Consider the following 26,517-nt stretch of genomic DNA (forward strand, 5'->3'; position numbering starts at 1 on the left):
TGGACGCCGTACTTACTTTGTCTCATTTTATTCTTTGAAGCAGCCTTGCCCTTAGCCGCCCGCCATCTGAGTAGCTGCCCTGCATCCCCCTGTGGCTTCAGGCCTCTTCCTTTGGGGTCCAGGGGACGAGGTGAGAGCGCCAAATCCCAGCCCTGCCCTCACTAGGGTGCGACCCTTGGGCATATTGCTAACTTCTCTCTGATCCGGTTTCTTCATAAGCTGGGGATATTGTACTTATTAGGGATGTTGTAAGGCTTAAGTGAGTTAGGACGGATGAAAGATCGTCGGATGGGGGTGCACGGGATACATACTGCGTATGTGGTGTCTGGTGCTGCCGCTTCAACTGTGACCACTCCTGCTGCTGTCCCTCCTCCTGCTGCTCTCCCTCCTGCTGCTGTCCCTCCTCCTGCTGCTGTCCCTCCTCCTGCTGCTGTCCCTCCTCCTGCTGCTGTCCCTCCTCCTGCTGCTCTCCCTCCTGCTGCTGTCCCTCCTGCTGCTGTCCCTCCTCCTGCTGCTCTCCCTCCTCCTGCTGCTCTCCCTCCTCCTGCTTCTCCCCTCCTCCTGCTCCTCCTCCTGCTCCCTTCCTCCTACTACTTCTCCCCTCCTACTGCTGCTCCCCTCCTCCTGCTCCCCTCCTCCTGCTCCCCTCCTCCTCCTGCTACACTCCTACTGCTGCTCCCCTCCTCCTCTGGCTCTCTCCTCCTGCTCCCCTCCTCCTCCTACTCCCCTCCCCTTCCTCCTGCTCCCCTCCTCCTACAGCTTCTCCCCTCCTCCTCCTGCTCCCCTCCTCCTCCTACTCCCCTCCTCCTACAGCTTCTCCCCTCCTCCTCCTGCTCCCCTCCCCCTCCTCCTGCTCCCCTCCCCCTCCTCCCCTCTCCCTCCTGCTCCGCTCCTCCTCCTCCCCTCCTCCTCCTCCGGCTACCTGTAGTGCTCCTACCCTCCTAGCACTTCTACCACCCCACTGCTCCTACCACCTGCGGCTACCATTTCAGCCTCTGCCGCCACTTTTGCTCCTGTCAGCCCTCCTACCATTCCAGCTCCTGCCGCTGATACCCGTCCCACTTCTACTGCCGCCGCCAGTTCTATTGCCGTTGCTTCTCCTGCCTTTGCTTCTGCCACCCCTGCCCCCACTCGTCGTCCTCCTCCTCCTAGTTTACTACTAGCTTAACGACCCCAGTGGTGCAGGTGCGTTCACACGCAGACTTCTTTTCGGTGAACACAGTGCGGTGCCCTACGCGTATTTTCTCTTACAATCTTCCAAGTACCGTTTTCCATGGCTGACTTCATTGTCAGAGGAAGGTATACAATACGTGGACGTGTGCATTTGCGATACGCTATGATGAAGACGCGTCTGCGTCAGCTTTGGTGTTACCACGAGGCTTCCGCTCGATAGGCTGTGAGTAGTTAAATCCCGGAAGTCAGACTTACACACGGATGTTCAACTCTCCGGGGGCTGGTACCCTAACCTCTGCGTTGTTCAAGGGTCCCCCGTAACGCTTGTATTCCCAAGTGGGGGCGCTGTCCCCACTGCCTGACCGCTTGCCCGGCACTGCGACTCCCACGCCACTGCTGGTACTGCCCCCGTTACTCCTCCGCCAGCTACCTCCGCCCTCCCGCCCTGCGTGCTCTTCTCCGGGGTCCCTCCCCAGAGATGGGCTTGCTCCAGGAAGCCCCGCAGGGGAGCGACCTCACCGGGCCACGGTGCCCGGCTCTAGCACAGCTCTGTGATCTCGCGGGTGTCCGTGCGTTTGTCTTTCTCAGCTGGATTTTCATTCCGAGGGCGGGGTCGTGTGCTCACCGCTGTCACGACCCCTTTCCTGTATGTCACGTTGCTGCTCAGTGACAGGCGGACTCAACTCGGGGGGCTCAGTCCAGAGCCCAGGCTCTGACACTCCTAGGACACAGAAGCAGGGGGATGACAGACTTGGTTATTTCGGCCAAAATGGAATGGAGAGTTGCCCCCCACCCCCACCCCCCGCCCTCCTGCCGTTTTCTCTCCATTGTGGGCTCAGCCGCCTTGTAGGTGAACCTTCTGGCAATAGTTCTCGGCCGGATGGGTTGGGTTCTGATGGATTCTAAGAGGGCTCACCTCTTCTGGACTCGTGTTGTCAGGCTCCTGAGTTTTGTGTTCAGGATCGAGTTGTTAGTCCAGGTGTCTGAAGGGAAATGGTTTGTGGTGTAATCGGCCCTCACTGCAGCCAGCATGAACTTTGGCCCCTCGGCAATCCACGCCTGGGCTCGTGCCTGGGGACCAAGTGTGTCCAAACCCCATGTTCCTCCGCCCTTGGAGGTTGCTTGGCCTTGGGGCGCTGGCCAGGGAGGCCACCTGGGGGCGCTGTGGTTACGTTAGTCTCTCCGGCAACACGGGCACCGGGACGGCTTGGCACCAGAGGACAACTGTGCCGGGCAGGTGCCGTTACCCCCATTGTACAGAGGGAAACAAGCTCTCGGGGTGCCTGGGCCTCAGGCCGCCCAGCGAGTCATGGAGCTGGGACTTGAAGCCATCCGGCTGCAGAGACCGAGCTGACTACCCCGTCATCTGTGAAGACAGGCACGGGGAGCTGACAGCCCGCTCCGGTTTTCTAGGAGTGCAGAGTCGTGGTTAAGTGTGGGCTCTGGGGTCCAGCCCGGTTTGGATCCCGGCTCATCAGGTTTCTGTGCCCGCGTCCGTGTCTCAGTTTCCACATCTGAAAACCTGGCCAACGGGTGCCCGCTTCAGAGGGTGGCCGAGGGTTAATGGCGCGAACGCACGTGGAGAGCACACGTTGTTGGCTGCTGTTTTCCCTGCTTCTGTCTGCGCTGGCATCCAGTGACACTCTCGGGGTCGCGGTGGCCCCTGACGCTTGACGGCTGTGTCACAAAGATTAAGGCTCTGGAGACACAGAGTGACCGGGGACATAGGCCAGTCAGGGAGGCAGCAGCGTGCGGATGACCACGGCCACGGGACGAGTTCTGAGAGGCGCAGATGTGGAGGAGGGGTTGTGGCCGTTCCGCGAGTCAGGTAGGTCTGAAGAGAGGTGACAGGCAGGTTTGGGACACAAAGCAGAGGAGCAGAGTGGGGGTGGCCGGCGAAGGAGAGGACGCGGCTGCCCACCGCCTGGCTGAAGCGAGGAGGGGCGGGGGAGCGGGCCCACGGACGAGCCGGGAGGGGAGAGCAGACAGTGTGGACAGCCGGGCGATGAGAATCCTGGAGAAATGCCCAGCAGACTGGAGTCTCAACCAGCAGCCTGAAGTCGAAGATCTCACCGGGAGGTTTGCAGCCGTGGGAACAGGCCTTTGACATTTTTGAAATTGCTTATGGTGAAACATTGGCTCAAAAGGGCCTCAAACATACCTTTTCAGTTTAAAGAATACTAAACACCCTTGTATCCAGCGCCCAGCTTAAGGACAGTAGTAGGGGCCCTCTGTTCTTCTGTGACTGCAGAAGAAACCACTCCCCTGAAACGGGTGGATCCTTCTTCCACTTTTCCCTTTAATTTTACCACGATATTGTGAGTATGGGGGGGGGGGGGATGCTTAATTTTGAACTTCTTGGACCTGAAATCATTCAGCTTGCTCTGACTTCATTTGCTTCACGTTGTTCTCGAGATTTACCCGCGTTGACGCGTGTGGTTATGGTTCATTCACTGTTGTGCAAACAAAGGCAGTGGCCAGACAGAACTCCCACCAGGCTTCTGGAACCGCGCTCCTTGGAGAGGGGAGCAGCCCCGCAGGGCGGGTCCCACGTGGCCCGTCCCTCGCAGGGCAGTGCGCTGTGTGCGGGAGGTGCCCACGTGGGGCTGTGGTGCATTTGAGCTGCATGGTCACGAGGCTCAGCTCTGCCATGGTCACCAGGGGAGGGGACACGGGAGCCGTGACGCAGCAGAACCTTTGTTCCAGCCCTAACCTGCCAGCTCACCGTCTGGGGGCTGCACCGACCCTGCCCCGATACAGTCGCGGATCTAGGGTCCACACTGTTCTTGCAGCTGGCCGTGGTGGCCAGCCCGCGTGGCGGGAGTTACCTGATGAGTGCCGCCTCCATCCTCAGGAAAGTGTCTCATCAGGGGGCTGGGGTCCAAGCTTTGTAATTGATCGGTGCCTTAGGCACTTGGCAATGGCCGGGCTCCACGGAGCCTTGTAAGAGGACAGTTCCCTTTTCAGGGAGGCCAGCCTGCGAGTGATAAACCCGAACAGATAAACCCTCTCGTTCACTGTGGGACTCGGTCATAGGTTCACACCCACAATGAATTGCTACGGCCTCCTGTTGACACCTGACATGGGTTGTTTCCAATTTGCCTATCACAAACAATGTTTCTGTGAACATTCTGTCGCAAGGGTCTTTCCTAGGCTATTAGTTAACCTAGGAGGGGACGTGTATAGATGGCACCATAGGTAACGACGAGCCCTTTAGCCACACAGCGTTATCAGTCTGCACTCTCGTTAACCATGTGGAGGAGTGTTCGAGCCTTCATACCCTTCACCACCCCTTCGTGTTTTCCGATTTTTAAATTTTGCTAGTCTCGTGGGTATGTGATAGTACCTTGAAGTTTAATTTTCACATCCGTGATTACTGATGGGGTGGAGCCTCTTTTCATCCACGTCCAGGCCCCCCCCCCCCCACACACACACATTTCTGTGTTTGATCATTTTGTCAAGGTGTTACCTATCTTCCCAGTGTGTGCCTTATCTTTTCACTCTATAGTATCTCATGAGTTTGGAAGTTATTATGAGAATTCTTTGAGACTGGCTGAAACCACATTTTGCACCCCCCCCGCTCCCCGACAGGATTTGCATTTATTTGCTCTTGCCTGAAGCCCGGGGATCACTTCAAATTAAATTTAGCCATTGAGCTTTTTTTCAACCGAAACTTTGAGCATTCCCTAGACCCCTACCCTCGTCTAAGAACTTGGCCTGCACACCCTAGAGAAGACGGAATTGTCACTCTCGGGGGAGTGCTTTTTGTTGTTTGTGTCTGTCTATCCAGCACGGAGTTGAAAATAGGCAAGGCCCCTTGCTGCCCCTGTCTGTGCAAGGGGTTCATTTCTCCTTCAGTCTTGCATCGAGGTTGAAGCCCTCTCCAGTCCCGGCTTCCATAGGAGGCCCAGCTCGAGATGCCCCACATTTGGCAGGCTCTGGGCTTGACCTGTGCTCCCCTGGACTTGTTAAAACAGAACATCAAGGTCTCCAGGGTTCTGCAGAAACCCCAGAATAGAAATTGGTTTTACTTCTCAGAGTTTTTGCTTTTATTTTTGGCCTATCTGCATGTTTCCCCCCGTCTCCTGTTTGCGATGATGTAAACAGGTTTTTAACAGACGTGCATATCATCTGACAGTTTAGTGGTTTCCTTCCGAAGGTTGATCGGGCATCTAGTCTTCCTGCTGCTGGGACAGAAGTGGCACTCTTCTAGGAAAAGCTCTTACAGAAATGCCTGGGCACGCGGCCACTCTTCAGGGAGTCAGAGGTTGCTGAAGTCGAGGCGACAGGCTGTGAGGGGTCGTCCCCCTTTAAGGCAGAGCACGTGGCTTTGCTCTCTGCCAACGTGGAAGCATGAGGGAGCCCGGGGGCGGGCGAAGTAGGGGAGTCCGTGGGATCTTCACCCAGCTCCAACCTTAGCCCTTACCCCCTCCCTAAAAGGGCAGGAAGAGAGAACCTGAGAGGCCCCTGAGCCGCTCTGCTTCCTGCCACAGGTCAGCACGAGTGGTTTGTTATCAACCCCATCAGGTCTGACCCAACTGTCGTCAAGGCTCGAGTTCCGGCTCCGGCTCAGAGGTGGTTTAGGGGAGGGAAGAAGTTCTACGTTGGGCAGAATTTGGATGGGGTTTTGAGATCCGGGAAAGCCAAAGCCGGGATTGCCCCTCTCCGGGGAAAGCAAGGGAACCTCGTGCCGCAGCGACCCTCACTGCTCACGTACGTCCGCTCCTGTCAACGGAGCCCTCGGACACAGGAGTGTTGACAAACTCCGTGGACAAGTACCGATCGCCAAAGTTGTCAAAATCCCCACACCTGCGTACACTTGACAGTGGGCGAGAAACACCTCAAGCGCCACGTTGGGACATCCAGAGAGCAAATGGATCCTTTCGTGATTACATAGGGTAATAAGGTTCTGGCCACATTCGAAGATACAAATAGGAGGGAAAAACGACAGCTGCGTAATCCTCTCGAACAGCAAGATAGAAGGACTGCACCGAGGAAGGGAGCAGGGGCGGACTTGGTGGGAAAGAAGATGGAGACCCTGCCTGCCCCCTGACGTGGGGAAGCTCTCTGCAGACAGGGAGAGAAGTTCAGGAGGGCAGAGACACAAAGAGAAAGTTCATAAGACCCCGAGGCTATAAAGATGCTTGTCCTCTAATCAAAGAGGTACATTTTATTTAAAAAATTTAATATGTATTTGAGAGAGAGAGATAGAGAGAGAGAGAGAGAGAGAGAGAGAGAGAGAGAAGGGGCAGAAGAGGAAGAGAATCTCAAGCAGGCTCCACGCCTAGTATGGACTTGATCTCATGCCCAGGAGATCATGACCCGAGCTGAAATCGAGAGTGGGACTCTTAACCGACTGAGCCACCCGGGTGCCCCCAAAGAGTTACATTTTAGGCCAGCAACGCTATCTGCCTTAGGCAGCGCGGGTGGCAAAGCTTTAGAACGATACTGATCTGGGGTAGCAAGGTGGAGTGGGGTGTGGGTGGGGGGGCAGACTACTGGCACCCCCTGTGTTCCCCCAGAGCCTGACAGAAGGCGCACAGCTTTTGATCCAGCGGTTCTGAGAACTTCTGAGAGAACTGTGTACAAAGAATCACATGCTTAGATAACAAGGGTTCCCATTCATAGATTTGAATTCTACCCAAAGGAGATCAAATGTATCAGTTTAACGGGGATATGGAAGAGACGGCGGCTATTAAAACAGGGAATAATTCAAGAGGTCTACCTTTGTGGTAAGAAAACACACACGACACCCTTAAAGTTACATAATGTGATTCCATGTGGTATCTATAGAATCGTGTTTAAGCACAGCATCGATGCAATTCATAGAACCCTTCTGTGCCATTTGAAATGCCTACGTGAGCCTGGATGACGAAGGCCGTGGTAAGAAAGAAGAGTCAGTCCTGGATGGAAGAACCAGAACCTTGACCCCTTCAGACCAAGTCAGTCTGGCTCCTTCACCCAACACCAAAGCTACGAATCCTCATAATTTCACCCTGGCCCCCGAGTACAGGCCAGGAGGTCGGACAGCACTGGCCATCCCTGGTCACAGCGGGAAGGCAGCCCCAGACAAGGGAAGTTCCTTGGCTAACTCCCACGGCAAGTGTCTAGAACACTCGGACCCGAAGATCCATGCTGCCACCCCCAGCTAACCTTTTCCCCAGCCCCTCCTCCTCTGGGCTATAAACTGGTCTTCAGAGTTTAAGCAAAGCATGAAGCTTGGGGCAGAGAAGAAAAAGTCTAGTAGTTTACGGCATTCAGTAAATGTTGTCATATGCTCCTTGAGGGATTCTTCTGTTAATTTACCTAACACCCCTGTGGGGGTGGGGGTGGGGGTGGGGATCACCCCCATTTTCCAGAGGGGGAAACAGGCTCCCAAAAGTTCAGTAACTCAGTATTACAGCTAGTAAGAGACAGAACTGGGGTTGTAACAAAGCAGCTTGATTTTGGAGCCCCTCTATTTGACCAGTATCCCCCGACACAGAAGGTGGAGTGGGCCAGAAAGGAGGAGCCCCTGCCTAGTGTCAAGGCCCCCGGCCTGACTTGTGTGGTTCCCTGTCACAGCTCATGCCCCACCAAGGCCTTTAGAAAAAAGATCGAAAGTCAAGTTTGGACCCACCTACCAGATTATTCTCTCCTGGCACCAGAGGCTGAACCCTACCCCACCCCCCCAACCCCTCCCAACTGCTACCCCTTCCCAGCCTAGATCTATAGGTCAGTCTGGAAAGGTCTTTGTGGCCAAGTCAGAGATGAAGGCCTAGGTCCTAGAGGGGCACACGAAAGTCAGCCACACAACCAGCACTGGTACTGAGCTGTGGGGGGGGCCAGGCTTGCTGTGGCAGCCAGCATCAGGGCCAAGAGGCTGCAGTGTCAGCCCGGGAGTGGACTAGTCTGGCGGGGAGGGGGGGTGTGTGCTGAAGGAAGGGAGAGGGAGGCTGGCGGGCCCCAGCATCCTTTAGCAGGAAGCTGAGGCTCAGAGCAAGACTGAAGAGTTCCTTCAAGGCCCCAGGAGCTCTGGGTGCCCCTTCCCCACAGGGAGCTGAGCAGCGTGCTGTGAGAAAGAACTCCCACGTCTGGGCGACGGGGTCAGGCCTTCATGGGCCATTTCACCCTCGGGGCTCCCCATTCCTACCTACTGGGGCTCGGACTCTGCTGTGATTGTACCCTCCTCTTCCCTCGCTTATCTGGTTCTCTCTGGAATGCCGTCTCTCCTTGCTGAAAGGCAAAGTCTCCCAAATCAACCGGACTCTGCCCAGGGTGCGGCCCGTATTAAGTATTTGTCGAAGAGGCCATGGTTCTGACAGGACAGAACTGACACGAAGGAACAACGCTTCTGAGACCAAATCTTTCTAGTCGCCACGAATAGCTTTCCACACCCGCTGGGCAGGCTGGACACTGCTTTATTGAGCCCAGTCGCCCTCTGTCACCCTCCTGGAGCTTCTAGGCTTGGCTTGGCTCAGGCCCGCGAAAACCCCGACCCCAAGGACCAGGGCCACAGCCACCAGCAGGAGGACCACCCAGAGGAGAGGCCTCTGGTTAGCGTTCCTGGGGGAGCCTGCGTGAGAGAAGGGGTTTGAAGGCTTGCAGGGCTGAGCAAGGCACCTCCGACCGTCTCCACCCACCAGACCTTTGTGATGACGCCCGGCAGAGCTGAGGCTGCCCTTCCCCCACCCTGGGTCAGGTGGACTGTCTTTGCACAGTTCCCTGCCCCCAGTGCTGTCACACCCTTTCCCACCTGCACCGTGGCCGAGCATCCCCCGGCAGCAACATGCCTGCCGGTACCTGTGGGCCCCAGCGGAGGCTCCTGCCCAGAGGAATCCTCAAAGTCCACTGGCCCTGGAGAGCTCACGAGGTTCTGCGGCCTGGTGGCCTCGCTGTGCGGAGTGTAGGATCGCCGCTGTCCTGGGTGGGGGAGGGGTGGCATCATGGGCTGGTCTCTGGCCCAGAAGCCAGGAACAGGCCTGTGGCCAGAAGAACGAAGACCGCCCCTCCGCCCCACCCCGGACTCACTAGCGGGCCTAGAGCTGCACGTGGCCGAGCACGTCTCCAGCCCCGAGGGGGAGCAGGCAGAGGAGTGGCAGAAGAAGTAAACCTGGTGGGAAGAGAATACGGTCAAGAGCACGGGGCCAGCTTGGAGCCACGGGCAGGAAGCACCAGACCTAGGAAGCACCCAGAATCCAGGACCTAGGCGGAGTCCACACTGCTGCCAGCTGTCTGGCCGCCAGGCGGGCTGAGGTCTGGCTATGTAGACCAAAACCACAGCCTCGCCTGCTGAGGGTCAGCGCCAGAACCGTTGTTTCCTAATTTGGAAGCTGTGCCTCCCGTCCTTCCCGGTGGCCCAAGTCTGCAGCCGGGTTCCTTGCGGGCAGGGAGCTCGGCCTGGGAGTTGGCCCCAGCCCTCAGCTTCTCCAGTGTGGCCCCGACTGCTGAGTCCCCCGGCAGTGCTGGCCTCCGAGGAGGTGGGGCTCCGCCAGGCAGCCGGGGGATGGGCTATCCCCGCTTCCAGAAACAAAGCCAGGGGCAGCTCCCAGGAGGAGGAGAAGAAGCCGGAGGAGCAGAGCGGAGCTGAGCCAGCCCCCGGGGGCCCAGCCAGCAGATACGCCTTCATCCAGCAGGCGAGAGGCTCTTGGCTCCCGAGAGGCAGGTGGTAAAGAGGAGAATGAAGCCACCCTCACAGTGCTAACCGGCGACGTCTGTCTGCACCTGGGCTAATAACGTGCGGCTACTTCGAGATACAGAGTTGGCTGTATGTAGTCTTGCGAGGGCATCTTTCAGTAGCACAAGTTCCATGGAAGCCTAGGGCCTACGGGGTCACTTGTGCATTCTGCAGAAAACCTAAGTATGCCCTAAGTGGACCCATTTACCTCCCGGAGAAGTTGAGAGATTATAAACATTCCAAGCAGAATTGAAACGCACGCTTTCTAGAGTCAGAAGCAAAGTCACTCTAGAACACCGTGAACAGGGTGCAGATTTAGGGTTGGTGGCATCCATACTCCGGGTTTCCCTTCCTCCCTCTTGAGTGGTCTGGAGGTGGCCAGGACCTGGCTCACCACCCTCCACGAAGCCCCCCGTCTGGGGACCTCTGGGGACCCATAGCTTGCAGGGTGGAGGACTTCGGGGACCAGCTTATCCCACGGAACATTCGGGGAGCAGGAATTCCGAGGCACTTCTCACCTGTCCCCTGAGGGCCCTCTGGGAGCCAGGGTCCAGGAGGGCGAAGGTGGTGACGGTGAAGCGCTGATGGTGTGATGGGAAGGACAGCCCCGCCCCGTCTGAGGCTACCATTCGGGTCCTGTAGCTGTCACCGTCGAAAGGACACCTGAGAAGGAAAGAGGCCAAGGAAGCCTCAGAGGGACCAGGGAGGGGGATGGAGGGAGCCCCCAGGGCAGCCCCAGCCCCCACTGCCGCTCACCCCTCTGACAGGATGGGCCACTGAGGCTGCTGGAAGGGGCTGGCACTGGGAGTGGCCCAGCACCGGTGCAGCAGCAGGACCAGACCGGGGTCTGTCCTGTCCAGGAGCCGGACCTCCACAGACACAGGCTCGCGGAGCAGCCTCACGATGGGGTAGTCCCCCTCCTCGTAGAAGGAGCGGAAAGTCTCATCTGCAGGGTGAGGGACTCGTGAGCCTTGGAGGGCTGTGCGTGGGGACGCGGGGCAGGAAGAGGAGGGCTCCGGGGACTGTACCCGTGGCGATCCGCAGCTGGAACCGCAGGGGGCCGGACTGGATCACGGGGGCCGGCGAGGGGGGTGGGAAGATAGACGCCCGGAGCGGCAGGAAGTCACTGGCGTTGACGGTACAGCGCACGTGAAGCCTGAAGTCCAAGTGCAAGAGCACGGGGTGGAGAGAAGACCCAGCGTCAGCATGGCCTGCTCACTTAGTAAACCAGCCGCCAGCTACGTGGATGCAACAACCAGGGCGCGCGGCCCAGCAGGGTGGCCGGACCCCACCGAGCAAGCCGCTAGGGGGCCCTGCGCCCCCCACCCCACTCACCTGCCCAGGACAGCACAAGCTGGTCACAGTTAGCGCCCCAGTGTCACCACTGTGCTTGCAGTGGTAGATGGTGGGCCCTGGGGACTCTCTCTGGCCTAAGTGACACCACACGCTCCCAGTGGGGGGCCCACGTCCGGCCCCCTGGTGTTCCGCTAGGGAAGCGGACCCCACCCCCCTTCACCTCCAGCTCCTAGGCGCTCTCCCTTTACTTCTGAGAGCGAGGCCCGCGCCCGAGGCCCGCGCCCGAGGCCCGCGCCCGAGGCCCGCGCCCGAGGCCCGCGCCCGAGGCCCGCGCCCGAGGCCCGCGCCCGAGGCCCGCGCCCGAGCTGCAGACCCTGTCTGACCACCTGCCTGTTCCCACCGGCTACAGCTGTTCCCCCTCACGGCCCCCTTCCTGTGGGAATCCCTGGAGCCCTGCTGGGTTCCAACTAGCTCCCACCACTTGTGAACCCAAGGGTCTACAGCACAGCCGATCTATCCCCACCCCCAACTACCCCCTGGCCTGTAGAGGCACTTAGAGTTTTAAAGCAAAAGACACTTGGACCCTCACACCAGCACCCTTCCCTGGCCCTCAGGGCGGGTGGGGTGGGGAGAAAGACACCTGGGCTTCCGCTCTGTGCCAAGCACAGGATTTTATGCACAGATGTATTGGCCCCATAAGTTCAAGGGCAGGTGTGACAAGCCCAGCTCCCTCGGGGTGCCCACCCTGGCCTCCTGGGCTCGTTCTGCCACCGGAGCCTGCAGGTCCCAGGGGCCCATTTCAACAAGAGGTAACCCTCGGCTCCTCCCTCCACCCCAGCACACCCTCCAAGAGGTCCCCCCCACCCTGCCGCCCAGGTATCTTCTGCCTCATCTGTGGCTTTGTGACCTCGGAAATGGGGAGGTAGCAACAGCCACACTCATGGCCTCCCCTTTTTCCAGGGGCCTCGATGAGGATGCATGCAGCTTAGCTCCTGAGCTTAGTTCTTAGAGGAAAAAAGGCAAGTGCTGCTGAGGACCCTGGGGCTGGTGGGGGAGGCTGGGATGAGCCCAGGGGCTCTCCTGAGATCACACAGCAGGGAACAGCATGGACAGGAGCCCAGGTGGCTCCGCAGCTCGTCCTAAGCTCACCTGTGCTCCCCTCACACCCAAGCCCACAGCCCAGCCTGTGCAAGAAAGGCTGCCCTCACCGGAAGGCGCCATCCCGCGTGATGGAGCCCTGTGGCCCCATTCGGACGTCGATGTCTGACACCAGCTGGTTCTCATAGAGGAGCTGGTTGCCAACCACCTGTGGGAGAGGAAGGACAGCTGGGTGAGGCCCTCCCAGGGGGGCGGTCCTGGGCACCAGGCCATGGCCCCACTCCTACCTGGACGGTGGTCCCACAGTGGGTCAGAGGGAATTGGAAGACCACGAAGGACCCTGTGTCCTGAGTCGGGGAGCACCTGGTGGGGGCATAGGCCACGTGGATATTGGCTAGCGTGATCCCATGTGCCAAGGCTGTTTCTTGGGACACCACCAGGACGAAATGGCCATTTCTGAAGCACTGGACAGTTGCTAGGACGAAGGCAGATCAAAGAGGCCGACCAGGACCTCGGAGTTAGTGTCTGTGCCGCAGACATGGGGGGTGGACTGGGAGACAGTACTTAGGTGTTGCCCTGAGAGTCAGGAGACCTGGCTTCTCTTACTCTCTGTGCCTGCGTTGGCTTGAGCAAACCCTTTACAGACCCAGATTTTCTCGTGCATGGAAATAAACTACGAAAGTAGGGGCACTGTTGAATTTGTCATCTAAACTGGGATGCCCTAGGGGTGTCTGGCTCAGCTGGACGAACATGGGACTCTATCTTGGAGTCATGAGTTCGAGGCCGACGTTGGGTTGTGGCGATTACTTAAATAAACTTAAAAAAATAAATTGGAATGTTCTAGATCTAAGAGGTAGGGGTACATGCAAAGACAGATCTATTAGGGGGGCGCCTGGGTGGCTCAGTCGGTTAAGTGTCTGACTTCGGCTCAGGTCGTGATCTCATGGTTCGTGGGTTCGAGGCCCGCGTCGGGCTCTGTGCTGACAGCTCGGAGCCTGGAGTCTGCTTTGGATTCTGTGTCTCCCTCTCGCTCTGCCTCTCCCCTCCTTGCACTGTCTCTCAATAAATAAATGTTAAAAAAAAAAAAAAAAAAAAAAGATCTGCTACTAGTTCCTTGGGACAACGGTTATCAGGCAAGCTGGGACCTGTGGTCCCCCCATCTAAAGGTCCCTTCTGTGGCCCATTCTCCATTCGGGAGCTCGGGCTCTCCTAGGGACTAGGTGTGAAGCAGTTGCAGTGTTGGGGGAGGGGCAGCCCTCCCCGTCCTCATGGCTTCTGGTTTCAGGTGTAGAAAGGCCTACCTGTGTTGCCATAGTAACAGGGAACCGCTCTGCTGTTGTCATAGCAGCAGCCAGCCTTCTGACAGGCTTCCTTCGAACCTCTTCTCACCACACAGGGGATGTGCCCAGAGGGCACCTGGCACTGCTCCCAGGTCAGAGGTGCACCTGGGGAGGGGACAGAGCGGTGAGGACACAAGAAAGGGCCACACTGGGCAGGAGACTTCCAAGGGAAACAGGCAGCTGGCTTCCTGGGCCCAGTCAAGGGCGATCAGGCAGTTCGCTGCTCCAGAAGGCCCAGACACAGTACACGCACAGAGAAGTCCTATGTACCTGGGTGAAGGGGCTCGTCAACCCCCCAGTGTTCCAAGATGTCCCACGGGGGCGGAGTCAGGGTGGGACGGGTGGCTCCAGGTCTAAGGGGCAGCAGGGCAGGGGTCGGACGGGTGAAGCTGTGCTCCCGGGTGGGGCGGAGGGGCCGGGTATGAGGGGTAGGCAGGGAGAAGCCTGTGCGTGAGGCCAGGTGGGACTCCGGAGTCCAGGTGTGGCCAGGTTTAGGACAGATCAGGGTGACCTCTCCTGCCGCGTCAACTCGACCGTCGCGCAGCACGGCTTCTACGAACACCCTCAGGTGGAAGCGCCCGTCCTGCAGGTGAGAAGGTGACCAGAGAGCAGCTAGGTGAGGCCACCGGGCCTCCCAGGCAGAGGAGGTCGTCAGCAGGGAGCTGGATTTGTGGGCTAGCCCCGGTCACCAGACCACAGGTGGGCGTGACCAGCACAGCGATCCCGAGCTCCCTCTCGGGCTTGTGTGAGGTCAAGCTGGCTCCCAGCCGTGGGGCCTGCCCCGAGCTCAGCAGCGATCCCTACCTTCTCCAGCACGTGGCAACCTCTGTAGTCAGCAGAGAAGACGGCGGGTCCCAGGGGCCTGGCGGTGACCCAGTGGTAGCAGACAGAGCAGTTGTGGACCTCGAATTGGTTCCCAAATTCATCTGAGGCAAGGGAGACAGGGATGGAAGTTTGGGAGGGCCAGCAGTGCTGAAGGGTGAAGCCAGGGGCTGCTGGTGACCGCTGAGAAAACCCCACTCGGGAGCGGGAGACCCCAGCTTCAGCCTTAGCTTGGCGACTTGCTGCCGGTGTGTTCTTGGCCAGGCCCCTCCCCTCTGGTCTCAGTTTGCCCATCTGTAAGGGAATAGCTTCAGCTGGTCTTAGGCTCCTTCCCGCTGTGGTTCCCCGTTAACAGTACTGGACGGCAAGCAGGAATGAAAACTTGGAGGAGAAAAGGTTAGTACAGTCCCAGGCAGCAGGCTGGGTATTTGTTTTATTTAAAAAAGTTTTTTTTTAATGTTTCTTTATTCTTGAGAGAGATAGAATGTGAGTGGGGGCACAGAGAGAGAGAGAGAGGGAGGGAGACACAGAATCGGAAGCAGGCTCCAGGCTCTGAGCTGTCAGCACACAGCCCGATGTTGGGCTCAAACCCACAAACCGTGAGATCATGACCTGAGCCGAAGTCAGTTGCTTTACCGACTGAGCCACCCGGGTGTCCCTGGGCTGGGGATTTTAGACCTGTTCTTGTAAAGTTGGGGATCCCCGTTCTTGGCTGAGGCGCTGAGTGTGAGTCTTCTCAGCTGCACACAATGAGGGGCAGAAGGATTTGGAACTGGGATCTTGTGACCTGTCTGCCAGGTTCACTGGCCGTTGCAGTCATGGGGGGGGGGGGGGGGGGGGGAAACACCTGCTGGATGTCCACCCACCTTGCCCGCCCAGAGCACCAGGGCACCCCTCGGGGGCGGGCATGACCCCTGAACTCCTGTTCAGGGCACATGGCGAGGCTGGGGTCACTGTTCCCATCTTACAGTTAAGGAAACAGGGGTTCAGAGAGGTCAGGTCACTTGTTCAAGAACACAAAGTTGAGAAGCTGCAGATTCAAATCCGACCTCAAAACCCACTCCCGTTTTCTCCGTACCAGGCCACAACCACCGGGGCCCTGCCCCTCGGAGGGGCCTGGGGGCCAGTAGCCTGGGCATCAGCTGCCCGTGGTCACCGACGCAGAGCCTGGGCCCTAGTGAAACCAACACCTGCCTCTCAGCAAGATGGTCGTGAACACTCGCCGTGGGAAAAGAGGCCCTGGGTGACCAGGGAAACTGAGGCTGGCAACTCACCTTCCTCCCTCCTCCTCCCCCTCCCCAGTGTGGTGACAGAGTGGGGGCCGAGGGGCCTCTCCTCGTCCTGCTGCACAGGAGGTGGGGACCCGCGTTTCGGCCACGCTCACCTACGACCTTGAAGCGGACAGTCTGGCCCGGCCGGGGGAACACCAGCAGCTGCATGCCCTTGATCCCACAGTCAGAGCTGTGCCGCAGGCCCCGGAGACCAGGCTCAGGGTGCGGCCGCTGCCCCAGCCCCAGAGCGGCCACCGGCAGCAGCAGCAGCAACGCCACGCAGCCATCCCAGACCATGGCCGAGGCTCTTGTCGTCAAATACACCACGGCCACCATAACACTCCCCACTCACTCATGGCCCGGTGACGCCCAGGCCTTATATGGGGGAGGTGGTGACTGGAAACTTCTAGGGGCAAAGGGGGCCCACCTGGAGGAGCCTGGCCACCAGGGGCTCTGGTGAAATTCCCTCCCTGAAGGCCAAAGAAGGCACCCTCCCAGGCCCGGGCCCTGAAGGTGCTCTGAAAATTGCCCCTCACCCTGACTTCCTGCCTTCCAGCTGGGGGTTGATGCTGTCTCCGCTGAGTGATCCTGGCTGGGAGGTGGGGAGGAGGGAATCTTCTGGTACGGTTGAGGCTGCAGGCAGGCGGAGGGGGTGGTTCCAAGTCCCTCATCATCCCTTCCCTGCCCAGTCTGGCTCTCCAGGGCCTCCTGTCTGCACTGGGGCCTCCGGGCCACCGAGAGCTGCGGGGGCCGTGGGGGCGGGCAGCAGGCTGGGTTAATTTACTAACCGGGCCCTTGGATGGCTGTGCAGGCCCCAGAGGCCGAGACACTGCCCCTGCCCTAAGAGTGCGCAGATGGATGGTGGGCGGACAGGTTGGTAAACAGACTAGTGGCCCCTCACGGGGCTGTCCTGAGGGTCAGGACATCAATGGGACCGTGGCTGTTACTAATGGAAAATAACAAGGACGGACAATAAATAAACGGGGCCTCCTGGATGGGATCCTGGCGCAGAACAAGGACATTAGGTAGAGGCCAAGGAAATGGACTTAGGTTCGTATCAGTGGATCAACAGTGGTTCATCAACCAATAAACGTACTGCCCCAGTGTGAGACGGTAACTGTACGGGGCCCTGGGTGCGGGGAACCTGGGACCTCTGTGCTAAATCCTGGGCAGTTCAGAGAAGTAAAGTCTGTTAACCACAAGCAGACTGGCTCACAGGTGGCAGGGCTCCCCACATGCCAGGCTGTCCCAAAGCCTCATTACTGCCATCCTCATGTCGGGGGAGCGCCTCGCCCCGGCCCCACCAGCCTTAGCCAATGCCGCTGAGTGTGGGCCACGGCAGCTGGCACGTGGTGGCTCGGTCCTTAAGAGTCAGGCTCCAACCCAGCCCCTGCTTCTTTCTAGCTGAGCCACGTCACTTTTCTCTGCTTCCTTTTCCGGCTTGTGAATTGGGGATGATAATCCAACCTCGCAGTGTGGACAGAAAGACGGACAGCGACGAAGAACGGGCGGGACAAGTTCTCTGTGCTTGGTGGTGACGAGGTTTGCCGTGACGAGAGCTTACGTGGGGGAAGCTTGGTGGGTCACCCGGGGTACAGAGCGGGTTAAGGGATGGGCCAGGCCGGGGTAGGGGTGGTCAGAAGTGTGGGGGGCACAGGGGATGGTGGCGGGGGTACTGTGTTGAGGCAGAGGGAATTGGGGGAGATAAAGGCATAGGGCTGCAAACGTGGACTTCAGGCTGGTCTGGGCCCCTGGAGGGGGCGGGGCTGGTGAGGGGGGTTTTTCCTGAAGGACAAGGGAAGGCTTTGAAGTTAGTTTGAAAGAATTTCAGGCTTACTGAAAAGAATCTCCCTATACCCTTCACACAGATTCCTTGAACGTTAGCTGTTGTTAAAAACAAGACAAAAGGGGGTGCCTGGGTGGCTCAGTCAGTTAAGCATCTGACTTCGGTATAGGGCATGATCTCATGGTTTGTGAGTTCGAGTCCCACATCAGGTGAGCTCAAGCCCCGCTTCCGGTGAACACGAGCCCTTGCTCCCTTCTGCCTAGAAAAGTCTTTTTGGACGGCTTCTCAGGGCGCCTTTCTGTTAGACTGGATGTTGCCTGATTCATCAATGGTCGCAGAAAGCCAAGGAGACGTTTAAAACGTACTCAGCTGCACTTTATTTTTTAACGCTGTGTCTCTTCACGTTTGTTTTAGCTCTTCCTCTTAGCTCTTTCTGTTATGTACACAGACACCCACATCCACACTTTCTCCCTTCTCATCTGAGAGCTGGTTGCAGATGGTCCTCCTTTACCCCCAAACACTGCAGACGGTACTTCCTGAAACACAAGGAAAATGATCCAAACCAGATCAACACTGGCATAACACCAGTGTCTCACGTACAAACCTTATGCAGCTCCCCACCTGTCCTAATCGTGACTTTTATAGCAAAGGGCAAAGTTTGTTTTTCCTCGACTAGGGTCCAATACAAGGCCAAGATGGTGCTTCTTTAGGCTTTTCCAACCTGGCACAGTCCGTGATTCTTTGTTCTTCATACCCTTGATGTTTTGAGGAGTACAGGCCAATTTCTTTACAGAATGGCCCTCCCTCGGCTTTGTCTGGCATTTCCTCCTGCTTAGATTCAGGCTACGCATTTTTGGCGGTGTATTAGTTTGCTGGGTCTGCTGTAACAAAATACAGCCACGTAGGCGGCTTCAACAATAGAAATTTATTCTCTCACAGTTCTGGAGGTTGCAAGTCCAAGGCCAGGGTGTTGGCAGGTCTGGTTTCTCCTGCAGCCGCTCTCCTTGGCTTGCCGATGGCTGCCTCCTCGCCGGGTCCTCAAGTGGTCTTCTCTTGGCTCTCTGTGGGTCCAGATTTCCTCTTCTTATAAGGACACCAGTCAGACTGGATTAGAGCCCACCCTCACAGGCTTATTTTAACCTAATCACCCCCTAAAGGCCCTGTCTCCAAATACAGCTACATTCCAAGGTGCTGGGGGGTTGGGCTTCCACATACAAACGGGGGGGGGGGGGGGGGGGGGGGGGGAACAATTCAGCCCGTAACGGGCAGGAATAGCCTAGAAGTGACATTGTGTCTCCTCAGGGCATTCTGTCAGGAGGCTCATCATGCTGGTTTGTCCTATCGCTGCTGATATAAATCCGAACACTTGGGTGGGATGTGGTCTGCCAGGTGCCTCTGCGGTCAAGTTACTGTTTCTCTTTGAACATAGGAGACACCTTGAGACTGGGTATGTGATCACCTTGCTCCTTAGCCAACAGTCACCCACGGGTGCGGTGGTTTCCTGCCTCCATCATTCCTTCCACGTGTATCTGCTTTTCTGCCATAACAGAGCGGTATCCCTGCAAGGAAACAGGGCTCAAGTGGTGGAGAAACCCCACCCCCCCCAACCCCCGCCAGAGGAGCAGAGAACCTGGATTCTGTCCTGTGCTCACTGCTCAGGGGCAAAGGGACCTGCTCCCACCAGTAAAGTAGAAATGGGAATGATTGGGGCGCCTGGGTGGCTCAGTCGGTTGAGTGCCGACTTCGGCTCAGGTCACGATCTCGCGGTCCGTGAGTTCGAGCCCCGCATCGGGCCCCTGTGCTGACGGCTCAGAGCCCGGAGCCTGTTTTGGATTCTGTGTCTCCCTCTCTCTGACCCTCCCCCATTCATGCTCTGTCTCTCTCTGTCTCAAAAATGAATAAAAACGTTAAAAAAAAAATTAAAAAAAAAAAAAAAGAAATGGGAATGATTACGGTAGGGATGGAATCTGATATACAGAAAGGTCCCTGCACACGAAGGCAATGTGTCTCCCGAGGCCCTGGAAAGGCAGGAAAAGAGCAAGGGAACTTCCTCACGGCAAGGGCGGAAGGATGCCTTTGAGAAAAGTTGTGCCAAGTTGTCCTGGAGAGGGGGAGCCCTGAACCCTTGGTTAGGATTCCAATTCTTGCAAAGGCTCACGGGCACCACAGCTCATCAGCCTAGGAAGGATGTCAGCTCCTCTGCTGACATTGGAGACCGTGTTGCCTTGATTTCCTCATCTGTGTAATGGGGCCAATAACTACCTAACTCGTAGACTGGCCGTGAAGGTGAAATGAAAAGACCCACGTGCAGCGTTGAGAGCAAAGCCTGCATCACTTGAACACAGTGGCAATAAAAGCCACCACTGTTCTTACTGCGGAGGAAAGAGGGTCAGATCAGAGTGACCAGACTTGGGATTTTGGCTTCCCACTTGGCCTCTTTCTAAACCTCAGTTTGCTCATCTCTTCTTACCATTCTATTTTCTTCTTACCGTTTTACATTTCATTTTTTAAAACGGGGCTTCACTTACTTAATCTGTAAAATGGAATTAAGAATAAGATCCACCTAGGGGCGCCTGGGTGGCCCAGTCGGCTAAGCGTCCGACTCTCGGTTTCGGCTCAGGTCATGGTCTCACGGTTTGTGAGATCGAGCCCCGCGTTGGGTTCTGCACTGACCACTCAGAGCCTGGAGCCGGCTTGGGATTCTTTCTCCTTCTCTCTCTGCCCCTTCCCTGCTTGTGCTCTCTTTCTCTCTCTCTCAAAATAAAGAAATAAACTTAAAAAAAAAAGAAAAAGATAAAGATCAACCTCGCTGGGGTGCCGTGAGCCAGACAGGCTCACTGAGTTCTCCGTCCTGTCTCTCCTGCTCATGAAAGCCAGGGACAGAAGGAGGGTGCCAGGGGAGGATGGGGCCTCTCCAGGCTGGCGGGACGATACATGTGAAGTGCCGAGCAGGGTGCCTGACACGTAGTGGGTACCCCATAAATGTTAGCTAGTGCTATCGGTAATGGGTTGGGTGGTGACCCCTCAAAAAATAGGTCTGCGACGAAAGCCCTGGAAACAGGGAACACAGCCACAGCAGGTAATAACAATACCGACTTTGACGGTCTCTGGAGCACAGGGCTTGACTTCTCTTTCACAGAGATCTTGTGGTTCACCGCTTACGGTGTGGCCTTCAGTTGCTTCCAGAATGAGGTTCTCAGCCACTATGTGAGTGGGAAAGGCAAATGCAATCCGCCTGGAGTCAGGAAGAGACTGAGATCAAAGCACACGGCACTGAAAATAACTAAATGGCAGCTGGTTTGTGCATCCCTGCCCCGTGGGGGCCGTGAGCTGAGCAGGTGGCTCGTTGTTTCCTCTGATCCTCGAAGCAGGAGGGAGGGAGGTCACCGAAGGCCCTCCGCTAATACCAGACCCCAAGGACCCTGATTCTCCTTTCCAGTGGGTCAGCGATCTCTGTGGTCCCCCTGAACCAGCAGCCCCGGCATCTCTCAGGGCACCTGATGGAAATGCAACCTGCTGGACCGGACGCTCTGGGGGTAAGGCTCAGCGTCCTGGGTTCAACAAGCCCTCTGGGAGATGTACACTCAGCTGCACATTACTGGTCTCTGCTATTTATTTCAGGCCCTCGCCAAAGGCCTGGGTCACCCTCCTCCAGACCCTGCTCTCCGTGAGGGCCCTTGGCACTCTTTCTTTTTTAAAATTTTTTCTTTAATGTTTATTTTTGAGAGAGACAGAGAGAGAAAGAGAGAGAATGGGGGAGAGGCAGAGAGAGAATCTGAAGCAGGTTCCAGGCTCTGAGCCATCAGCACAGAGCTGGACTCGGGGCTCGAACTTATGAATCGCAAGATCATGACCTGAGCTGAAGTTGGACGCTTAACTGACTGAGGCCCCCAGCCTGTGCTCTTGACACTTGTCGCTGGAGGCTCCTGTCCTCTGCTTCCAGCCAGCGAGGCCCCGCCCCAGGCCCCCTCTGCTCCCGAGGCTTTCTCTCAGAGGGGCAGACACAGGCTGTTGGTTCCTGCAACCAGCCGGGAGGAGGCTCGTCGCACCCTAGCATCGTACACGTAGAGACTGCGGGTGGCACATGGGCTCTGGGAATATGTTCCCAGAGGTCTGTCTCCACCGTGGGAGTGCAGCCGAGGGGCCCCACGGGGACAAACGTCACTGCCTCCTTCTTTAGAAAATGCCTTAGGGCCCTGTTCATCTGGAGTACTTTTTTGTTTGTTTTAGCAGCTTTTAAGTTGTCCTCAGGGAGGAGGGTTGGGAGATGAGCCACTTGGAAACAAGGGTTGGGGGAAAGGTCTGAGGAATGCAGATTTCAGGTACGAAGCCCCTTAGCGGGGCTGCCCTGAGAGATTGTACAAGATGTTCACTGCACAAGGGGGCAAGGGAGGGCAGAGATCCAGTGGGGAGGGGGGGGGATGGGGGGGGGGGATTCTTTTTTAGCCCCCAAATCAATTTGTGCACCGACTTTTGCACTTTGGGGAAGGGGCTGGGCAGGAGTCCTTTGTAAAAATTCTACTGCTGTGAAGTTACTTGCCCAAGTCACACAGCCAGGGAGTGGCAGTGTCGGATCCAAACACAAGCGGTCGGGCCCCAGAGTCCCTGAGCTTACCCACCACCCTCCACTGCATGACCTTAGAGGTTGTTCATGGGTCAGCAGGGCAGGGGTGGGGTGGGTGCTCCTTTCCCCAAAGCAGAATGGAGGCACCTGCCTATTTTCTTGGGAGGGCTGTAAGCACTTGCCTCCAAGACCAAGCCCCCTGTGACCTACAGGAAGGGACGCCTCCCAGCGCTCATATTTTGGATAATCAAGGCTCTTACCGATCTGCCACCTTGGGCTGCAGCGAGAAATATTATCCCCATCACACGGTCCTGGTATTTTATACATTCTTCACTCAGGATCGCAGGCTCTCAGCAAGCTTGTGAAGCTCCAGGCCTTGAAATTAAGCCTGTGTCTAAGTGGAAGATTTCTGTACACTCAATCCCGTGGGAGGGGGTGCCTTGCCCTGATACGGGGGACACTGGGGTTTTAAACATGTTTTACTGAGTCCCTCCGACGTGCTGGGACGCTGGGTTTGAAGGAACGGTTCCTGACCCCGGGAAGCTTGGTCAGCAAGGACCTGGAAAGCAATTAAATGCAAATTTATAAAGCTCTGTCAGCTCACAGCCCACTTTAAATAAAAGCTGTATTGCCCTCGCCCTATAGCCTCTACCCATTTCCTCCCCGGAGGGGACAAGGACTGACTTCTAAGAGCACCTCCCGTGTGCGGGGCGCTCTGTGAACGGAGGCACCTCGCTGCCAAGCCTTCGAGGTAGACGCCGTAGCTCTGCTCACGGAAGGCAAAACCCGGCCTGGCAAGCGGAAGTGGCTCACCTCCCAGCTGCGGCTGCAGGGCTGGCCTGGCCCCGCTCTGCCCACTGCCGCGCCCTGCCTTCCTGAGAATTCTGGGGTGAGGAGAGGGCAGCCAGGACGGTGGACATGTGCCCAAGATGTCCTCTTCCTCATGCCTCTCTCCCACACAGCGGTCGCTCGAAAATGCAGCCCCTGATGCACACTCCCATTCCCCCACGGGCAAGCGTACCGACCTGGGGTTTCTGCCAAATCTCCTGTGTAAAGGGAGGGGGTTGAGCACGGGCTGCCGGCAGTTATGTCCCTTTCCCATTGATGGAGATAAATGTTATTGGAATACCAGTGTAACAAGTCAGCCTCCGCTGTCCCCGCCTCCCCAGATCCCACCCCTAAACACACACACACACACACACACACACACACACGCGCGCGCGCGCGCGCGCGCACACATGCACGCACGCACACACACGCACACACACACTCCGGAGCTGATAGCTATTTCCTCCCTCAGCCCCACTCCCCTGCCTCTGCCTGCCGGTGACTCGGTGACTCGGTGACTCGTCTGGCTGCCACCAGAAGCTGTCTCTGGGGCTGGAATCCTGTGCTCCTTCTGTGCCCAGGTAAGGAAGCAATAATAGCCCAGGGGCTCGGCAGCCTTAGTGCCCTCTCTGGATCCACGAAGGCACAGTTTTAACAGTCAGGATGGCAGAGGGCTGGATTTCCCAAAGACTGGAGGGGACACACTGCTCAGAGAAGCAAAGGGCACAGGGATAAGCACAAAAGCCTCTCTTTCCAGACTCACAGCAGTCTGGGTGGGAGGATGACAGGGGCAGTTTTAGGGTAACTGACTCTAACAGCTCGCATTCCCTGCCCCTAACCCCCGCCCAAAGCGGGACCCTGGCTGCTGGGCTCCACAAGACTCCTGGGAGGCTGGGGGCCGACTCCATGCAGCCAGAAAGACTGATCCCGATGGGTCCCCAGGGTGTAGCAGGACTGTGCTCTCTGAGCATCCCCATGAGACCTGGCAAGAGGCTGCTGTGCTGAAGGGAATGTTCCAGTGCGGAGAGGGGATGGCATTCATCTGTCTGCAGGGTGGAGTCCCAGCTGTACCACTGCAGCTGAGGAATGGTGGGCAAGTTGCTATGCTTCTCTGGACCTGTGTTCTCTTCTGAAAAATGGGGTCTCACAGGGTCACCGTGAGTGTAATTGTTCTGCAAACTGTAAAGCTTGAGAAGCGTAAGCATTCTTGGGGAGCACGGGCCCAACTGCTGCCCCCCACCCCGACCTGCCTCTGATCCTGGGGCTCATCTGCTTGGAAAAGTCTAGTCTGATCTCTTGGGGCCTCGCCTTCCAGAGGCCCGTGCTACCTGGAGAAGACTGTGGGTTTTCTCATCCCGGCCAACAGTGTTACCCCTGGAAATGTGACTACTGAAGACCACCCCCCGCTTCCTTCTCTTCTTGCTTACGGCAGAGGTAGAGGAAAGAGAACACACTGAGCCTTAAACTGTTGCTTCCCCGCTTGTCTGTTATTTGGGTGGCTTGAGCCTCGGCTTCCACGCCTGTAAAATGGGATGGAGTGAAGGTCTAGTGCCTTTTTTCTAGAGTCCTGAGCAAGACAGTGCTTATGTAAAGGACCTACTGGAATCTCTGGCGCATAGTGGGGCCTCAGGACAATCTGAATTCCCAATCCCTGCCAGCCATCCTATGCCTCCTGCCGGCAGCCTCCCCCACCCCACCCCCCCCCGCCCCCCTGCCCTCGTGGATCTCAACCAGCCTCACATCAGGAAGTCTTGGGGTTTTGATGAAGCTGTGGGTGTGCACATCTGGGGTGTCCGCACATCTGCCAGAGGCTGGCTTCCCCAGCGCTTACCTGAGTAGCTTCTCAATCACTACCTGCTGAATGAATGCGTGAGTCAGTAAAGGAACGGGTTTCCTGGGGCAGGAGGGTGGCCCGGCGCCCTTGGGCAGATGGCAGTCTTTCAGCCCCATAGGGCCTCCAGAGCCCCAGTCTGGTAGTTCTCATGCCTAGCTCTCTCCCTCCTCTTATCTAATTTCCTCTCCAACTATGAGAGGAGGGGCTGGCTCCACCGGTCAAAGTCAACATACCCCACACGCCACGGTTGTGGGAGCAAAGGGCTGCACAGAGAAGCTGCAGAGAGGCAAGATCTGGGGGTGCTGTGGATAGGGAGGGCGCATGTCTTAAAGGCACAGCCTCTTCCTTCCACTCCCATCCCCCAGGCCAGCTGACCCACCCCTGTCCTTCAGGTGGGGCCTTGTTTGTGCCCCAGTGGCCCCGGGGGATTGGGAGTCCTGCATGGCCTGGCCTCGCGTGTGACCTTAGGGGACCTGCTAACAACAGTCACAATACTGACGCAGTGCTTCCCGTGTGCCAGGCTCCGCTCTAAACGTTTATGTATATTAGCTCATTGAACACTCCCAACAGCCCTATGAGCTAGGTCTTGTTATGACAGATGCCCGTGTCCCAGAGGAGAAAGCAGGCCCAGGAAGGTTAAATGGCTCGCCCAAGGGCGTGCAGCTGGGATGTTATTCCCCCACCTGACTGCCTTGGCTCAATGTCACTGGTCCCCGGTGGCCTCATCTATACCATTCACGGGTCAGGTTCCAATCCCCTGGGGAGGGGGGGTCCCCTGCTGCCCTCGCACTGCCTACCTCAGCACCCCCTCCTCTCCACCGCAGAGCCGGCCATGTCTGCCAACGTCACGCTGAAGCCGCTCTGCCCCATCCTGGAGCAGATGAGCCGCATCCAAAGCCACAGCAACTCCAGCATCCGCTACATGGACCACGTGTCGGTGCTGCTGCACGGGCTGGCCTCGGTGCTGGGCCTGGCGGAGAACGGACTCATCCTCTTCGTGGTGGGCTGCCGCATGCGCCAGACGGTGGTCACCACCTGGGTGCTGCACCTGGCGCTGTCCGACCTGCTGGCCACCGCCTCCCTGCCCTTCTTCACTTACTTCCTGGCCGTGGGCCACTCATGGGAGCTGGGCACCACCTTCTGCAAGCTGCACTCCTCCGTCTTCTTCCTCAACATGTTCGCCAGCGGCTTCCTGCTCAGCGCCATCAGCCTGGACCGCTGCCTGCAGGTGGTGCGGCCCGTGTGGGCGCAGAACCACCGCACGGTGGCGGCGGCCCACAGGGTCTGCCTGGTGCTCTGGGCCCTGGCCGTCCTCAACACGGTGCCCTACTTCGTGTTCCGGGACACCATCCCGCGGCTGGACGGCCGCATCATGTGCTACTACAACGTGCTGCTCCTGAACCCGGGGCCCGACCGCGACGCCACGTGCAACTCGCGTCAGGCGGCCCTGGCCGTCAGCAAGTTCCTGCTGGCCTTCGTCGTGCCGCTGGCCATCATTGCCTCCAGCCACGCGGTCGTGAGCGTGCAGCTGCGCCACCGCGGCCGCCGGCGGCCCAGCCGCTTCGTGCGCCTGGTGGCGGCCGTGGTGGCGGCCTTCGCGCTCTGCTGGGGGCCCTACCACGTGTTCAGCCTGCTGGAGGCGCGCGCGCACGCCGACGCGGAGCTGCGGCCGCTCGTGTGGCGCGGCCTGCCCTTCGTCACCAGCCTGGCCTTCATCAACAGCGTGGTCAACCCGCTGCTCTACGTGCTCACGTGCCCCGACGTGCTGCGCAAGCTGCGGCGCTCGCTGCGGAGCGTGCTGGAGAGCGTGCTGCTGGACGACAGCGAGCTGGGCGGCTTAGGGGCAGCC

General features: G+C 57.8%; 2 protein-coding genes and 3 long non-coding RNA genes across 6 annotated transcripts in view; 3 read left to right on the top strand and 2 right to left on the bottom strand.

Moving 5' to 3' along the window:
* Positions 1-2,806: 2,806 nt before the first annotated feature.
* On the top strand, positions 2,807-7,458 carry LOC125932905 (uncharacterized). The gene is made up of 2 exons (XR_007460787.1): positions 2,807-3,001; positions 5,333-7,458. It is a non-coding gene; the product is annotated as an uncharacterized LOC125932905 (long non-coding RNA).
* A 1,061-nt stretch (positions 7,459-8,519) lies between these two features.
* Positions 8,520-16,167, bottom strand: ZP1 (zona pellucida glycoprotein 1). The gene is made up of 12 exons (XM_049645529.1): positions 15,770-16,167; positions 14,368-14,489; positions 13,834-14,146; positions 13,525-13,668; positions 12,511-12,698; positions 12,334-12,431; positions 10,858-10,985; positions 10,586-10,775; positions 10,348-10,492; positions 9,184-9,265; positions 8,956-9,075; positions 8,520-8,728 (listed from the first exon to the last, which is right to left on the bottom strand). Exons 1-12 carry the CDS (start codon positions 15,990-15,992, stop codon positions 8,574-8,576), a joined length of 1,908 nt encoding a protein of 635 aa, XP_049501486.1. The 5' UTR covers positions 15,993-16,167; the 3' UTR covers positions 8,520-8,573.
* LOC125932893 (uncharacterized) lies at positions 15,270-20,772 on the top strand. The gene is made up of 4 exons (XR_007460783.1): positions 15,270-15,628; positions 17,131-17,234; positions 18,745-18,889; positions 18,992-20,772. It is a non-coding gene; the product is annotated as an uncharacterized LOC125932893 (long non-coding RNA).
* Positions 17,406-22,601, bottom strand: LOC125932881 (uncharacterized). Of its 2 annotated transcripts, none has more exons than XR_007460781.1 (4): positions 22,267-22,601; positions 18,902-19,001; positions 18,380-18,525; positions 17,406-17,978 (listed from the first exon to the last, which is right to left on the bottom strand). It is a non-coding gene; the product is annotated as an uncharacterized LOC125932881 (long non-coding RNA). The 2 variants fall into 2 exon arrangements; XR_007460780.1 differs by having other exon boundaries at positions 17,407-17,978; positions 18,380-18,503; positions 22,267-22,598.
* A 2,748-nt stretch (positions 22,602-25,349) lies between these two features.
* Positions 25,350-26,517, top strand: part of PTGDR2 (prostaglandin D2 receptor 2) — a 2,788-nt gene continuing 1,620 nt past the window's right edge. The window contains exon 1 of the mRNA XM_049645542.1: positions 25,350-26,515. Within this exon, the coding sequence (XP_049501499.1) occupies positions 25,369-26,515 (1,147 nt within the window). The 5' untranslated portion in view covers positions 25,350-25,368. The remainder of the gene's footprint in view (positions 26,516-26,517) is intronic.

The sequence above is a fragment of the Panthera uncia genome, chromosome D1 (assembly GCF_023721935.1).
Source record: "Panthera uncia isolate 11264 chromosome D1, Puncia_PCG_1.0, whole genome shotgun sequence".
NCBI lineage: Eukaryota > Metazoa > Chordata > Mammalia > Carnivora > Felidae > Panthera > Panthera uncia.